At 38.6% G+C, this 14,689-nt stretch overlaps 1 protein-coding gene across 9 annotated transcripts in view; it reads right to left on the bottom strand.

The window, feature by feature from the left end:
- The window catches only part of QKI (QKI, KH domain containing RNA binding), a 164,979-nt gene that overhangs the window by 62,222 nt on the left and 88,068 nt on the right, over positions 1-14,689 (bottom strand). For 5 of the 9 annotated variants that reach the window (XR_007506109.1, XM_049801198.1, XM_049801199.1 and 2 more), the window contains exon 4: positions 12,666-12,720. The exons of the other annotated variants lie outside the window; for them this stretch is intronic. Coding sequence is in view for 4 of the 5 variants with exons in the window: in XM_049801198.1 (XP_049657155.1) it covers positions 12,666-12,720 (55 nt within the window). In the remaining variant the exon portion in view is untranslated. The remainder of the gene's footprint in view (positions 1-12,665; positions 12,721-14,689) is intronic. 9 annotated transcript variants of the gene reach the window in all.

The raw sequence follows: 14,689 nt of genomic DNA, 5'->3' as shown, positions 1-14,689 counted from the left end.
TATTCTTTAGTATGCCTTTAATTATCCATTACTATTGTATACTAAGCCCTCTTCAAAACAATTCTGGATTAAGAAGTGCGTGTCTTCCAGCTCACATTAAACTAGCCAGTAGCTGTCAAACATTGTCAATGGGCATTATCTAAAAAAAACCTTTTAAGAACTACTCTGAAAAAATCTGATGGCATGAAACAACCTAATGTTTAAACGCACAGAAGAGGATTCTGTTCTCCGTCTCAGAGCCTCAACACAGACCAAGCGCTGCCCCAAGTTCAGACCCGCCCTGCAGTCAAAATGGTTCCTACGCGCAACGAAACACCACACTGGATCTTTCCAAAGCTGCGGCTTCACAGCACAGCCGAGCGGATCCAACACCCACGGTGTGCTGACGAAGGAGGAAGCCCCTGTCACCGCACTCACATCCCCCCGGCTCTGCACTGTTATAGCCGGACAGTGCATGGCTCCCGAGTGCGGAGCCAGCAGGAACTCTCCATCCCAAAGGGTAACTTTCTGTGAAATAGGCAACAGGACTGCATCTCGCCGGGATTTTCTTCTTGTCTATTTATCTCAAGTTGTGCCAGTGTGAAAAATTAAGAGCAACGATTTGTGGAATGAGCTGTAGTGTCGAGTGCTATCAAAACCCAGGAGCCTGTTACGACTGAATATTTCACTGTTTGGGGATGAAAGTAAAAAAGTTTTGTAGGCGTCAATATCCTTAGGAAATAAATGAGAATTTAGCACGTGAAATACACAGAATAAACACAATACCTGGATATATTTGTTAGAGATGAATGCAATTGTTAATACTGATACTTAAAATTACCATAAAGTGTCAAACCTTACCTAGTCAGGAGTGAGGCTGTTCGTTTCTCTGACCTTGGACTACAGGTATGAGTTTTAACATTTTAACTTTACCAGTACTCCTGCAGTAGTAAACTTCATACGGAGACAGAGTTATGCTGATATCCAAGTATAATTTTATTCCCCTACAGAAAAGGGAATAAGCAGTGCAAGGCACTTCACAATACTGTGATTATTTTCACACATTGACTGTTGTTAATGTATCTGTAAACAACTACCAAATTCCCAGAAAAGAAAATGAAATACCAATAAAACCTGAATGCAATAGTATTCTTGATTCAGGGTTATCTTCAGATGGCTTTTTAAAGGGAAGTACCTCCATATTCTGAATCTCAGGGTACTAAAGATATTTTTAAATGAAGGCTTAGATCAACAAAATCTAATCTGTGACAGCAGACACATTCCTCAGAGCGTTCTCTAATCAGGAAATACAGACAGTACGTTTATTTCAATTCGTGACTCAAGTCCATTCATTAGCAGTCACTAATGAAATTAACTTCAAAATAACCTGCAACTGTTCTAACATCACTTCTGTATAAACCTATCTGCCTCTAAGTTTAATGAGTATTATTAATCAGTATAAAGCTGATTCTGCTGTTCAGCTTCATATGGAGAAAGGCTGACAAAAAAGTAACCATGCACTTTTATACATAGATATTATTCAGTTTACCGAGTCTAAACATACTTTAGAATTTTATTTTACCATTGATTGATGGGATGTTAAAAACAAAACAGAAAATATATCCAGAATAGACCAGTTTTTATGAACTAGTTATTCCCCCCCATGATCTAAAAAGGTATTTCTTACAGTAGGATTAACATGTCAGTAACATCATATTTTACTATATAATACTATTAAATTTATTCTTTTAAGTACATGAAGATTCTTTTGCATATCTCAGTTTTTACTTAAGCAGTATTCTAGATGTATTATATTCTAATTTACCACTATATTTCTACCCAGGAGGAAGACTAGTACACTGGTACCAGCCTTACTAACGCATGCTTCTCTATTCCACCCGAAAACTTACCAAGGCGTCTAAAACTCTGCTAAAGTACATGCTGAAAAGCAAAATAGTCTTAATTAAACTGAAAGTCTGATGCTTGTTTTTCATCTGGGATTCTCAAACTACAAGAGCAGAAAGTGTTGACATCCAGAAGCACCTCATCTAATATACTTTCTGAAACTAACTCGAGGCATAGCAACTTCAAGAAAGTTGCTTTAAGAAAGAAGTTGCAACTCCAAGAAAATGCAACTTAACAGTCCAGCAGTTGGTACATTGGTTCAGGAAATGACAATCAAGATCCTAGTACCACCTCAACCAAAAATACATCAACACCACCATGCTGACGTACCAGGAGTGCTCTAACATCAGGCCAAAGAAAGGCAGAAAGAGGCACCTTCCACTTCGCCCCTTAAGGCGTCAGATCGCTGCCCAGGAGTGGGAAAAAAAATAAAAAAAAAATATGCACAAAATGCTGGAAGCATCTCTGGCCCAATGACAAAGGACATCACTAGGAGGTGGGTTCCTGTTCTTTTACTTAGGACTAGAGGCTTGTTGCAGTTCTGAAGGATTGCATAAAACACATAAATAGCACTTTGAAGAGAACCTTTATTTCCAACCTCAAGGTGAGCCCCTTAGTTTTTCCTTTTTCCAAACATATGAAACTTTTACTTTCTTCTGTGCAACAAACACAGAAGATGGAAAGCATCATCAGAGCCTGTGGTTTAATGATTTGGGAACTTGATGGAAATACCTGAGAGGTGCTTTCACATTTCTGAATACTTACTCCTTAAGTACTGCTACCACTACTCCTCAGCTGTATTTAAGTGAAAAAAGTATCCGTTCATTGGTTCCTCAGTCTTCTAATCTACACAGTATAGTGCTCTTGAATATTTCTTTAGAGATATAATAGTTAAAAAAACCCCAACAAACAACACAAAAAACACTGTTCTTGACTGCAACTTGGACTACTGTTTACAGTATACTGAATTTTGAACACTGCAATCAATGTAGTATTAGTCACTAGCAATTGTAAAAGAAAAACATAAAACAAATCATATTTTTGTATTCAACGGAGAACATGATCAGCTCTTAGGCTGGTAGTGTAATTTTACACTTTTTGAAACATTTTCTTTCCTCTTTTGCAGTACTATCATGTAACTTTCATCAACAGTAACTGCCCCAGATAATTGTGGCATCGGTCTTCACTGAAATTCAACCATTTTTGTTTCTCTAATACATGTTTTATTTCCTCTCTGCCTTGCTTAGATTTGGTTGCTGCTTTGAATAGCAAACCTGGTCAACACATCAACACTCCCCTCCTCAATAATTTGAGCTCCCTGTTAAATTGATCTATTTTTCTCAGTTAAGCTTATCCTCAAACACCTGTGCTCCCACTCTTCTACAACAGCTCCACATATAAGTGCTGTTGAACAAACCATGAGGTTCAAGAAATAACAAAATGAAACTGCGCTTTTCTTCAGGTGCTATTCTTGCTTAATCTGAGCATGAATTCCAGCAATTTCCACTCATTTATGTTAAAACTATGAAACAGACAAAGTTACATTAATTCATACATAATTTATTCCATTTCATTTTTTTTATAATTAGGAATAAATGACTTTTTACTTTCAGACTGAATTTACAGCTCTGTTGAAGAAAAGGAGGACAAAGAAATACAAAGAGAAAAAATGTAATAGCTAAGTGACCTTTTGGAGCGATCAGAATAAATAGAGCTGCTTACACCGTGCATTTTAATGCCAACATATCCACACTTCTACTTCCCTAATCTCAATGTGCCTATCACTTCCAGAGTCCAGTGACTCAGCCTCAGCTTGACAATCCAATGATTTTGCTTTTAGTGTTTCCTCAAGGATGAGGTGCATATATGCCTCATATATATATGAAAAACAGATTCATATATATATTTTTCATATATATGAAAAATAATTTCATATATATATGAAAAATAGAAGATCTATCAATAGGGATTCCTCTGCATAAATCTAGGTGAAGGACTTATGGGAGCATATTGTAAAGACAACTTTATAGAATGACAATATAGTCACAACAACCCTTCACTTTTTTTAGTTACAAAGTAACTGTAAGCTTTTAAAAGAGAGAACTACTCCTCCCCATTTTCTCACACTGTTAACATTTGCAATAATACACGATTACTAACCTCCTTAACATCTTTTCAGAAACTGCTTAACACTTAGTAAGAAAAGTGAAATTTCACTCACTCCAAATTCTTGCACAAAAGTATACGAAGATGTCACTAGAGAATATTTTTAACAGAAACTCAGATTGAACATGTTAACATAGCCTCAGTGTGCCAAGAAAATTGAAAAGTAACACCTCTTAACCCGCCATGTAATAGACAAGTTTCAGATACAGTTAAAAACTCTGCACAGAACTGCCAGCTAAATTTAAGAAAATCAAAAGGAAAACTCTTTCCTATTCCCCCTCCCCCCCAATACCCCAACTGAAGTAAAAAAATAACAGCTTCATAGTTTTCACTTCTCATATGCACAAAAATCTTGTAACCTCTGTTTAAGAATATGAACAGTTACCACTGTTTCTTTAAAATCAGATGACTTGTAATGCAAAATAAAATTATTTTTAATGTTGTTAGCTTTATTTTAGGACATTGTGATCTTTAGGTTTTTACTATTTGTCAAAGCAACAAAAATAAGAGACTCATGACTCAAACCAAACATACCTAGGTAGTATTTAAGCTTTGAATAACTTGCCGAGCCATAAAGAAACTGTTCTTGCTCAGAGAAGTTTAAAAAAATTAAAACAGGGAAAACAAACATTCATCACCTCTGGTTTTTTAGATTGGTTCAGGGGAAGGTTGGAGAGGGGAAAGGGTAGAGGAAGGGGAGTAATTTTAAACTTTAACCAGTGACACTTTGCCAATAGTACTTTACTGCTGGGCTACAAGAATGCAGAAAAATGCAGGAAAAAGGCCGTGCACAGAAAAGCAAAGGTGTTTTTACTGCCAGGGCCAGGCTGATACAGTTGCAATGCCAGAGCTTTAGCTCAAAAGCTGTATCTTACAGTGATTCGGAATGGCTCTTTCTGTTCTGGAAAAATTTGTAAGTTAACAATAACTGTGAGTTTTGACAAGAACATGCACAGTCAGACTGCAAAAAACAAGGGTGAGGGTGGGGTGGGGGTGAATAATCAATGTTACAACAGATCTCTTGCATAAGCTGAAGTGCTTTGCAGAATCCTGTCCTTAATGAAAAAAAGGGTATCAGCATTGGTATGATTACACCTAGTATTTTTCTTATTTCCCATTTCTTATTTCAATCCTTGGGATGAATCTGCCTTGAAGACTTCCTCAAAGACGCATAATGAAGAGCAGGTGTCTGAATCACTCCTGCTTCCTGTAGGTCTGCAGGGATGGCAAGATTCAAGCGCCTAGGCAGCTAAATGCTATTCTGACTAATGAGATTCAAATCACCCCTTATGCCAACAAGAAAATGTAGTGCTCAACACAAACCAAACTTTTTTATAAGTGGTTGCTTAAATGATTATTGTCAGCTTTAGACACAACATCTGTGCTTATAATCAGAACATTGATCTTACATAGTCACCTCAGAAAAAGAAACTCTCCCAAATCACAAGTCAGAACGATTCTGAGTTTTCTTGTATAGAAGGCTTCCTTCCATAGACTTCAGTTCAGCAACAGAGCTGAACTGGCAACTGCTCACTCCCACCAAAACGAGTGGCTCCATTCCTTTCTCCTTCCCCTCTGCCGCCTGCAGAGTCCTTCCCTCTTCTTTGCACCAGCAACAGCTCTCGCTGGGCCCTTCTAGAGCCAGTTTAACATGGCAGCAAACTCCTGCTGTCAGATGAGGTTTTGCCCGTTTAGCAAGCTGAACTGGCTCAGTGACACATCCTGCCAGTAGCAGACTGAGCACACAGGAGGGCACGGGCACATCCCTCTGTAGGAAGCTGCCAGCTGTCAGTCACACCTTGAGCAGACTGCACAGCCAGCAGCAAACCGCTCACAACGGGCTGAGGACGAGGGAGACCTGTGCTCCGACTGTCCGACTCACAACCCTGTAGACACACGGGACACTTAGCGCTGCTGCGGTAAAATCGCTAGTTGTACTGTAATACATAAATTGCTATTTAAAAGTTAAGTATTCTGAAAACTCAGGTTTCCACTCACCTTAAGTTAGGCATGCAAAGCAATCAACATTTTCCACTTCAAACGTTACATCTCAGTTGGTTACCTGAGAAATGAACATACTGTGTCCCATTTATTTAAATAAGGGCGCAGCAAAGAAAAAAACCTAGTCACTCACAGCACAGTGATTTACTCCAAGGAAAAGTTCATTTATACAAAAAGGTTGTAACTAGCAACCTTAATTCTAGCATCTTCTAACTTGAATTTGCAATCTCAACACTCTTCTTAAAAGTGTGTAATTTCACCAGAGACATCAGCTGGGTTTCAGTGGCCCTGTTTCCCTGTTCATCATACAGCAGCACTAATACTGTCCCATTACATAAGGCTTTAAAAAAAAAAAAAAGAAAACAAAACAAAACAAAACGCCTTTTGTAATCACTTAGGAGTGCTTTCCACTAACGAATTATATAATTAATGTGTCAGTCACTCGCTCTCAGTGCTTTACACAGTGATTTCTCCCACAGTACTAAATTCTGGAATTTTCAGATTTACAGAAGCATTAGAAGGATGCCTGCATTTTGGATTAGAGAGGAGTGAGACCAGAAATGATGCTCAAAGTTAATTCTGCAGTCAGCAGGCCTTGTGAAACTATTTATTACAGAAGGGCTTTCTCATAGTGACCAGGTACTGTTAAGTAGATGACTGCCCACAGTTCTTATCCACTGCTTAGATGACGGCTTGCTCTGCTCTGAATAGTGGCCCCTTCTACAGCCCATGGGTCTTCTGAAGAAGATAAACAGTCAAATTCATTGACTAATGTAACAAACTTGTCTTCCACAGAATATTGTTAAACAGACATTATGCTCGGGTGGCATAAGTTTGCACCATATTACCAAATATACTGTGGTGTCCAGACAGGGTAAGAGGTTCTTCACCAGTTGGAAACAACTGAAAAGCTAAATTTCAGTGTCACTCTAATCCGTATAGTAACTGATTTGCTCCATAGCTACAAAGCTTACCAGTTAATTGCAACGTTTTTATTCAGGTTGAGCCTCCATTTATACAGGTTTTCTGAGGTTTTGGGTTTTGTGTCTGTTCCCCCTCCCCCCCCCCCCCCCCTTTATTTTTTTGAGGAATGGGCTGCATGAGCTTTGTGTTCACTGCTTTGGATTCATACTATGGTAATAGTTGTAAGCAGTGCATAAATAATATTGTAGTTATGTTGTTGTCCACGATTCATTCAACTTTTTCTTCAACAGTGACCCACAATCAGTAGTACAGTACTGAATATAACAAAAAATATAGCATTTCTACAGCATTTTATACAGCATTACTGCTAAGACTGTTAGACTTTAACACATTTAATAATAAGTCTATCCTTATATTTTATCTCCATCCTCTTATTTTTTTGCTAAGCTATTAAAACAGCAAGTTTACTCTAAAACTATAACTTAATCTGATGATTACACAAGCATGTATGAGTATGTCTTTCAGTTTTAATCATTTTACTCCCTCCTCTTGAAATAGTTCCGTTCTTCCCATATTTACTGGGTTGCAACAATCACAAAACAAATTTATTTGTAAACAAACAACCCAGACAACAGTTCAAGACAAACAGAAAGTAACAGGCAAGATACGAATGCAAATTAAATAAAACTAACTTCTACTTTAAAAATAAAGCAAAATTTTGTTATAGAGAATACAGAAAACTCTCGCGTTTGTCACCGAGTACAGAATACAGAATCAACAATAAATGTCAGCTAATGAACTAAAGTTGAGTCCTTGAAAGAATTACTGCCTCAGATGATCTCAGCACACAAACGTTCCATGTATTTATGACTGAAACCTTGCACACAGTCTGTAATTATATTGTTTTACTGCAGCAGTTGCCTCAAATCCTTGCTAGAATTATATGGGATTTGACACACCCAACTTACCACCTAGATAACTCAAAGTGTGACCACTGTTCCAAACCTTCTTTATGACCAATTTCATGCAACAACTCTATTGACTATAACGACTGCAGAATGAGAGGTATCCAGTATGTGGCATGTGTTCTCAACAACAGATTAAAATGTAGTAATAGTCATGCCAGTTAAAAGACTGTATAGCTGAGTGCCAGCTTGGCACTGATATTAAATGGCTCTTAAGAATACTGCTGATAATATATTAGGGAAGCCTTTCCTACAGTACAGAGATGATCTTCAGAATCAGTATCCCCCTTTACCTCTCAGGTGACATCAATCCAGTGGTTAAAAAAAATAAACATCAGTAAGCCACAACTTCAACACCTCATAGAAATTATAACATTGCAACCCATCAGTACTCTCCGGTGGCTTTCACGGAGAGCTCTCTGGGCTCTCACTGAATCTGTCCTTCAGGTCAGGGTTTGGAATCCCTTATTCGCTTTCCACACTCATGGAAATGAAAACCACAAATTTTTCAGTTCATTTAAAATACTATACAATACCATCAGTTCTTTATATAGTACGTGTGCAACCCATTTAAAATAAACACCTGTTACGGGTTTGTGTGGCACAGTTTTTTTGGTAGCAGGGGAGGGGCCGCAGGGCCGGCTCCTGTGAGAAGCTGCTGGAAGCTTCCCCGGCTCCATGTCGGACTCGCCGCTGGCCCAGGCCGAGCCCATCAGTGACGGTGGTAGCGCCTCTGGGAGAACGGGTTTAAGAAGGGGAACCTGCAGTGCGGGAGGGGATCACCATGTGAGAGGAACCCCTCTGGGGATCCCGAGGTCAGTGAGGAAGGAGGGGAGGAGGGGATGCCCCCGCAGCCCGCGGTGAGGCGGCAGGCTGTGTGTCCCCAGCCCGGGGGGGGGAGCGGGGGAGCAGAGGCCCACCTGCAGCCTGGGGAGAGAGGAGCCCACGCCAGAGCAGGGGATGGATGCCCCCCCAAGATGGCCGGGACTCCATGGGGAAGCCCGCGCTGGAGCAGTCTGTGCCTGAAGGACTGCAGCCCGTGGAAGGGACCCACTCCGGGGCAGTTTGTGAAGAACTGCAGCCCGTGGGAAGGACCCATGTTGGAGAAGTTCATGGAGGACTGTCTCCTGTGGGAGGGACTCCACGGTGGAGCAGGGCCTGAGTGCGGAGTCCTCCTCCCCCTGAGGAGGAAGGAGCAGCAGAGACAAGGTGTGAGGAATTGACCCCAACCCCCATCCCCCTGCGCTGCTGGGCAGGAGGTGAAGAAATCAGGAGTGGGGTTGAGCTGGGAAGGGAGGGGTGGGGGGAGGGTGTTCTAAGGTTTGGTTTTACTTCTCATTATCCTGCTCTGATTGGATTGGTAACAGGTTAAATTGATTTTGGTTTTTTTCCCCAAGTTGAGCCTGTCCTTTGCATGTGACCCTAAGTGGTGAGTGATCCCTCCCTGTCCTTATCTCGACCCATGAGCATTTCTTTATATTTTCTCCTCACCCCACTGTGGCCAGGTTGGGGGAGGAAGGGGGCAGTGAGCAAGCAGCTGCGTGGTGCTTTGTTACCAGCTGGACTGAAACTATGACAACACCTTGTGAAAATATTTAATAGGAAAAAGCAATTTTAATTGAAATTATTTAAGTAACATTTCTGTAAAGGAGTAATTACGAAAAAATATTTCTGATAATTTTTAAACTTGAAAATTAGTCATTACATAAACACAAATGAAAGTGAAAGCTATTCATAATTTTAATTCAAAGTTAAATATCACCATATTTACATTGCATACATACATACTAGTCTTCAGAGAGAATGTCTAGATATGCATCCTTCCAGATCACATTCAATTAGCAGTCCTACAACTGCTGTTTAGGAGACATCATCATCCTTCCAAGCAAGCATCCAGTTTCATATGAACTTTTTGAATCCCACAGATTTTGGTAAAATGTACAAAAACATTCATCAAAGGAATGTGATTTTTTTAAAATCTCATTAAACAGTGAATGTGCTGACATTTTCATTTGCAAGATTTTCAGTAAAACTGAGTGCGCAAACTGAATAAAAACTACAATTAAATTATCACAGCTCCACTGCTAGTTACCACAATATGAAAAATTAAGACTTATTTAATTTTGCAAAATTTCAAGTTCTGCTTTTCCAACACAGTGCCCAAAGAAAAAAACATGGGTAGATCTAGCTATTTCACTCAGCTAAACAAAGATATTAACAAAGAGAGAAATATCATGAATAAATACTGGACATATTAAAAGAACCAAACAATGTCATTACAGTATGAAGCCACAGAAGCAAAGTAAATCCTTGATGAGTTAACCAAGTCTGAAGACATTTGAAGTGAGTAATTTTTAATAGATTCCAGTACATTATCAGAAACATGCAAAAGTTATTAAAAAAATTAACTGCTTCTACTCTTTAGAAGACAAGTTTCAAACTTGTTTTGTTAAAATGTCCATTATACACAGTTTTAGATTGCATGCTTATCTGCCCCCACAAAAATTCAACCAAAGTTTTACAGTTTAAATTAACACACTTCTGAATAACAGAAGTAAGATGGTAAGGCTGGGGAGAAAAGGTCATTACATGCACGCCATTCTTACCTTCTACAATGGTTTCATCCATCTTAGAAAATAAGACAGCATTGTGCATGAACTGAGGACAAAAATAATTACACGCTCTGCTCATATCCTAGAGAGATAGCCTAAAGAAAGGTGACTTCCTTCATTCTAAATGTTTCCTACTCTTCAGGAAAGCACATGCATAATCCCTTTGTTCAAAATGCTTTTCCAACAGATGACAAATTTACTGCCAACTGACAGGTGCTGATCTCCCACTTCCTGACCAGGCCACTTTCTTTTTCCCCTCCTCTCCCTTCTCAAACTGGCACAGGTATTAATCTGGGTCAATACAGGTTATTAACTAGCAAAATATTTTATCCCACTGAAATATACTCTCACAATAGCTGACCAAAATCTAGTTTCTTTCCTGTCCCCATTGTAGCCCCCTAACATGGGACAGCACATTTCCCCCCACCTCCCAGAAGAGAAGTAGAGCAAAACTGTACCAAATACATGTAATCCTGTGCTGTTACAAATGATGCAAACTGTCTCTTTTTATTGATGATAAGGAAGAGGAAGGTCCAAAAAAATAACTAGTTTCCTAACTGAATAGGTTTGAAGAAGGTTCTTTACAAAGCATTCAAAGAAACATGGTAAGAATTAACAGTGTCAGCACACTATTCATATTCTCCATGTTACAATTGTAGGCTGCCAACAAAATTAAAATATCTCTAAGTATTTGCAATTACATTTTAATTTTTGCACTGTATTATAACTTAAGAATTCATCCAGATGTGCCATAAATGAACTTTACTACTTTCACACATGAAAAAGACACCCCAAAAACTGAAAAATTCCAGACCCTCCCAAAAAACAGCTCTGCTATTTCAAAGAAGTAAAACCCAAGTATACAGTTTCACAACTTCACTTCCCAGTTAGCACCCATCTAAGTGTCATTCACAGTCAAAAAATTCTGCTCTGTTTCAAGTGTCTGCATCTTTAAATAAGAAAATTAAACACAGCAAAAAGTTCATTAGTGGCAGAGAGAACAGGTATTTCAAGCCTGTATTTTCCATATTTTGTGTCTAAACCCCCTGCATTTATCGTCTTTAGATGTAAAAAGCATCATCCCCACAGCATACTAAGAAGCCACAGTCATCCAGCTCAACTAATTTAAGAACAATTAGTGCATTTCGCCTAAAGCCTGTAGTCCCACAACAGTTTAAGCTATTCTAAATCGGCGCTGCTAGTCTTACCTTGATGTACTAAAGTGCTTGCAATTCCGTTCATGGTTCTCAAAAGGAACAGGAAGTTTCCAGATTTACTTTTCAACTGGCTTAGCACTGAAGCACATCATCATAGTCATTTAAACCACCAGTAACTGCCACAAGGAAGGGAGAAAGTATGCCTAGCCAGGGCTGTGCGAGTGATACTGAACAGCAAGTGTTGACTTAAGTTGTCCTAAGAGCAGCCAGCCCTGGAACTGCAGCCTGAGATACCTGAAGGACTCAAATTTCCTGATGAGCAGTAGCACTCAGAGGCTGACTGATTTTTAAAACTTCAGCAATACAGATGGATAGTCCCTTCCTGCACCCCCAATACAGCCTTCAGAAAAGAGCAAAAATACTAATTTAAGAACACAAGTGATACCTTCAGGAGAAACTCAACATGAGCCCTCAGAAATGTCCCCAGCATAGAAATAATTACAGGTTTAGACCCAGTACATAAGAGGTTGCTGAACTGCCCTTAGTGAGAATACTCCGATTTGAACACCAGCAGTTGGAGGTAGCAAATATTAGCCACTTAAAAAAAAAAAAAAGAAGAAAAAAAAGAAAATCACTATGATGAACCACCCAACACAACTGACATTTTGAAGATCGGTTCAAAGGAAAAAACTTCAACAACTATTATCACAAAAACTTTACTAATATTAAACTTGTATATTTTTACACCAATTAGGTATTGCAAGGGCATGTAACTGATGTGAAGCCTGTCAACAATCAGTAAAAGCTTAAATATCGTTTTCTTCACATTAAGCATACGAAGCAAATTCACCATTTAGGGAAGCAGGGGGGTGAGATTCTTTTTCAACAAGGGTCTCCTCAATTACAGGCCATTTGCAAAAACTCACTGGAATGTTTACAAGAAGTAAAACATTTACTTGCCTCTACCTCCAAAACTGCTGGATCATGGTTGTCTCTGCTCTTAAAGGAGACCTGAAAAGCAAAAAAAAATTGGGCTTGTGCCCTATTTTGCTTCTTTAAGATGTTTAAGAGAGCCATGAAGAATTGGAGTTAGGGTTTTTATTTTATCCTGCAAGGGACACAACTTCTTGCTTCTTGTTTACCCTTAAGATTGAAATCTCAAGAAGCCATAAGACAACCTAATTAAGGAAAAACAATGCAAGAATCAACAGAAGCTAAGTAACAGAAAAAAGAACAAACTTTAGTTTTCTTCCCCTACCCCCACCTCTTTCAAGTTCTTCATTTCAGTGACAAATAACAAAATCCCTTTCCAGAGTTAAGTGTTAAGTATTCCTGCACTATCACTACTGGTGATTTATACAGTTTTATGAAATTACACATGCTAAAAAAAAAAAATCAGTTAGAAATTTGATTGAAGTTGCGTTTTAAAATTTTAAGATAAAAAGCAATCAGAAAAAAGCTCAAGTCCTTTTCAGGGTCTTTTTATGTTTCAAAATAGCACAATAAGTAGAAAAAACAATTTTTAGAAGGTCTTTGCAAATGGGAAAGTATGAAAAAACCACGAGCTGGCTAGCTATAAAAGGGAGACAAACATAACTTGCTCTTCCACTACTAACATGCCTATAAGACAGTTTGTATGGATGCTATAGTGATGCAGTTATCAGAATATAAAAGCTGTTGCAGTGGTTTTTCTTAAAAATAGTGCATTTCATCTGCTAGCATGAGGCTAATTTAAAAAGGAAAAAAATAAAATTTAAAGTCAAATTCATACTAGATGCAAATGAGCAAAGAGGATAGCTTATGAGCAAAAAGGATAGTTTATTTTAACTAATACCCATTGCTGTTGGGGCAACCGTAACAACGAGATGGTATGGTACCATGTAATCCATTCAAAAGACAGTTTAAAGCCCCTTCTCTATTCTTTCCACCCACACTTCAACTATGTAATTACTATATATGAAAGAGGAAAGCCCAAGTTTTCTGGCACATAGGGAAGTTAAAAATATTGCCTTTGAAAAACATGCAATCATCAAGAAAAAAAAGCAGGATGCCTAAAAAATATGAAAAACATATCTGAAGTGCATTAAAGTACATACTTAAAACTATTATGAGAAGTTACGTTGTCTTTAAATTATATATCACAGATAAACAACGCACAACCAGTGCAGGGTTGTAGTCAATGTTTTACGTTAAGTCAAGTCGGGGAACTGGCTGAAGTTCCTCATCGTTACACACATGGAATGCGATCTTGCTGAAATGCTAAACCAGCATCAGACAGACTCAACACCCTTCTCTAACAAAAGAGTATTTTACTTTGATACACCCGGATAGAAACACCTGGTGACGCAAAGTATAGTTTTTCTTTCAGGGACAGCACTGGCTTAAGCAACTTACTCAGATAATGTGAATTCTGCACAAGGGCAGGCCAAAGACCTGGCCATCGTTATTCTAGATTTATTCTTCAACTTAGCTCTCTCTATATTACCAGCAATTAGAATGGTACACCACCAGTTGCAACAAGCAGCAGGCACAGATTCAAACAGTACTGGCACTCAATTAAATGGTCCAGTGGCATAATTCAAAGGTGGTTTGTTTTGGTTTGGTTTTTTGTTGGTTTGGGGTTTTTTTGATTGTAGTTTTGGGGAGTTTTGGTTTTGGGGGGGTTGGGGTTTTTTTCTTTGTATGGTTGGTTGGTGGGTTTTTTTGTTTGGGTGGGTTTTTTTGTGGGTTTTTTTTTTTTTGGGGGGGGGAGGGGGTGTCCTTCTACAGATGAACTATAAGCAGAGAATGGAATGAAAAAAAAGAAAAAAATAAGAAATTAAACCCAGAAAAATTTCATCTTTCTTTAAAATACTGAAAAAAAAGTATTAGAAAATAAGTCAAAATTAAGAAAATCAAGTTTAGTTCAAAAGAGTAACTTAGAGGTCTACAGAGCATCGATACCAGGATCAGACACAAGATTCTTGTTTCAAAGCTATGA

The sequence above is a fragment of the Accipiter gentilis genome, chromosome 5, assembly GCF_929443795.1.
Source record: "Accipiter gentilis chromosome 5, bAccGen1.1, whole genome shotgun sequence".
Classification (NCBI taxonomy): domain Eukaryota; kingdom Metazoa; phylum Chordata; class Aves; order Accipitriformes; family Accipitridae; genus Astur; species Astur gentilis.
This window is presented reverse-complemented; position numbering and strand designations above follow the sequence as displayed.